The sequence below is a fragment of the Montipora foliosa genome, chromosome 12 (assembly GCF_036669935.1).
Source record: "Montipora foliosa isolate CH-2021 chromosome 12, ASM3666993v2, whole genome shotgun sequence".
Classification (NCBI taxonomy): Eukaryota; Metazoa; Cnidaria; class Anthozoa; order Scleractinia; family Acroporidae; genus Montipora; species Montipora foliosa.
This window is the reverse complement of record NC_090880.1, coordinates 25,783,928-25,786,427: the sequence shown is the minus strand read 5'-3', so window position 1 is coordinate 25,786,427 and position 2,500 is coordinate 25,783,928. Positions and strand designations below refer to the sequence as shown.

At 41.6% G+C, this 2,500-nt stretch overlaps 1 protein-coding gene across 2 annotated transcripts in view; it reads left to right on the top strand.

Moving 5' to 3' along the window:
• The window catches only part of LOC137979978 (asparagine--tRNA ligase, cytoplasmic-like), a 64,216-nt gene that overhangs the window by 53 nt on the left and 61,663 nt on the right, over positions 1 to 2,500 (top strand). For both annotated transcript variants that reach the window (XM_068827300.1, XM_068827299.1), the window contains exon 1: positions 1 to 74. This exon is cut by the window's left edge and continues 53 nt beyond it. In XM_068827300.1, the coding sequence (XP_068683401.1) occupies positions 26 to 74 (49 nt within the window). In that variant the 5' untranslated portion in view covers positions 1 to 25. The remainder of the gene's footprint in view (positions 75 to 2,500) is intronic.

Genomic DNA, 2,500 nt, shown 5'->3' with positions numbered 1-2,500 from the left:
TTGTTACGAAATTCACTGGAAGACGATGGCAGCTGATTATCTAGGTTCCGACAAGGAGAAAATGGATGCACCAGGTAAGAAGATTTTCCACGTGTCCGTGCGGCACAATACATGATCTATATTTTTTACCCTTGTTCAAAACTGGGTAGTTTATCACCATAACTCAGGGGCCTACTGTAAATTGTATGACGTCGTATTTGGTTTGGAACCGTGAGGTGTCCGTCTATGATTGAATCAACATTTAGGAGAGTTTATTACAGTAGAAAATCTCGTAAGCGACTACCCAGGGAATTCGAAAAAGTGGTCGCAACTAGAAGTGGTCATCACTTATGAGGATAGGCTCTTGTAAGCGACCAAAATTATAAACAATACAGGATGGTCGCTTGCGAGAGCTTTCAGCAACAGTCTCTGGGATTTGTAAATTCTTATTGATGGTACAAAAGAATAACGGTGGTGAACTTCTTTATTCTCATTCACATCTGCCAAAATATCCTTGCAAAACATTCCCAGCCAAACATCAATCAAAGCTCGCCTTGAAGAGGCTACCCAAAGCATTTTATTTAGAGCTGGAACACCATTTTTAAAGTGAGGTCAATTTTTCTGGAATACAGTCGGCACTTAAACAAAAAGCCAATTCCAGCGAGAAAATGCCACCATTTGTCAGAACATACAATCCAGCAGTGTCAAATCTTTAAGCAATACTGACACGCAACTGGAGTTTAATTGAAAACCAGACATTGCTGGCAAATATATGCACATGCTCACTGAACACATGCGCACATGCGCACTGAACACCATTTTAGCTAGTTAGATAATAGGGCCGTTTATACGAGAGAAAATAAGCCGCGGCTAACTCTGGCCGCGGCTTACGTAAGCCGCGAACACCCCGTATAAATGGTACGAAATCTACGTTCACGGCTTTCTCAAGCCGCGTCTTATCCTGGCCTGGGAGTTTATACTCGTATAAATGGTTCCTTTCGCGGCTTAGGTAAGCCGCGGCCAGAGTTAGCCGCGGCTTATTTTCTCTCGTATAAACGGCCCTAATGTTCATTATTTTCATTCTCGCTCCCAACTTAATATGCAAAATAGGGACGTCTGCAAAACGTCTGGCTGTCAAATTATATCCAATCAAAATCGCATATCGTTGAAAAGAAAAGAGTTCGTGTCCAGGTCGTACTCCAAAAAAATATCTGCAGAATCAAAAGTAGCATTCGGCGACGAAAACTTGTGCGAACCTTTTGCATCGCAGAGACAAGAATCATTTGGCGTTGTGTGGGCTGAACGTCTCCGGAATGTAGCTGGGGTTTTCCCTCATCCGCTCCTGTACAGTTAATCTTCAGCAATTTGAAGTGCTCACAAGAAATTAAATTTTTGGCCTCGCGTTGTATTTATCCGCTCCTGTTCAAATTTGGCACAGGTAATCTATAGCAACGCGCTAGATTGTATGCAAAGTTTCAGAATACTAGCGCTGTTAGTTCACAAGAAATTAATTTTTAAATATTTGGCCCTGCCTAAAGTCGAAAATATTTATTTCGCGTTGCGCTCATTTGATCTAGTTCAAATACAGTTCATCTGTAGCAATGGGCTAAATTTTAGAAAGGTTTTCTGCTTTTTGCTGCTTAAAGTTCATGAGAAATTGATTTTTTCAATTATCGACAAAAAGCCTTTGACAACACATCCTCCTTAGATTGCTTATGCTATTATTATTAATGGTGATTTAGCAAAGACATATACCGCGAGCAGTCTACATCCTCTTCGTCCGACATTCTGTTGCGGCAATTCTCAAGAGACTCACATCCCGATATTAAGCAATTGCAATTTTGCGGCCGCCAGCGGCCGCAGAAATGAAGAACAAGGGGATTTTATGGCAGGGGTTTATTTCCCTTCTCACCTGTCTACTCCCGTTTTCCCTCCCTCTCCCTCCCCTTTTAACGCCTGCCACGCCGGTGTATGACATTTGCAGACTGCAGACTCCAGACTAATCCAAAATCACAATTATTGAATGCTAACCGTTTTAAAATGGGTTCTTAGACTTAAATACTGCTTATCAGCGCTTTTTGTAGGCAGCCTGCAGTCTGCAAATGTCGGACATCGCTGCCACGCAGGCTATTGTTTGGTGAGAACACGTGGGAACCTGTCTTCGTATTGAAATTCAACCAATAATTTGCAATACGTTCATATCAAATAAATATTGCTTTGTCTGATCTCTACAATGTTATTTAAAATGCAAGTAACACTCGCACTGAAGCTCACACACGATGTGCAACTGTGCACGCCAGAACGGATGACAGGTCATGGAGCAACGCTTTCGAATTGACACAAATATTCTTTGTGGGCTGCTATTTAGTTTTTATTCCTTTACGTTTCAAAGGATGAACAAGTATTTAAATACTTTCGAAGTGTACTTCGACAATTGCAAAATTAAATCTTCGGACTCCGCCAGACTTTGCTCAACACAAGATGTGTTGATCGGAGAACCTCTATTTTCCTTCCAAAGCCG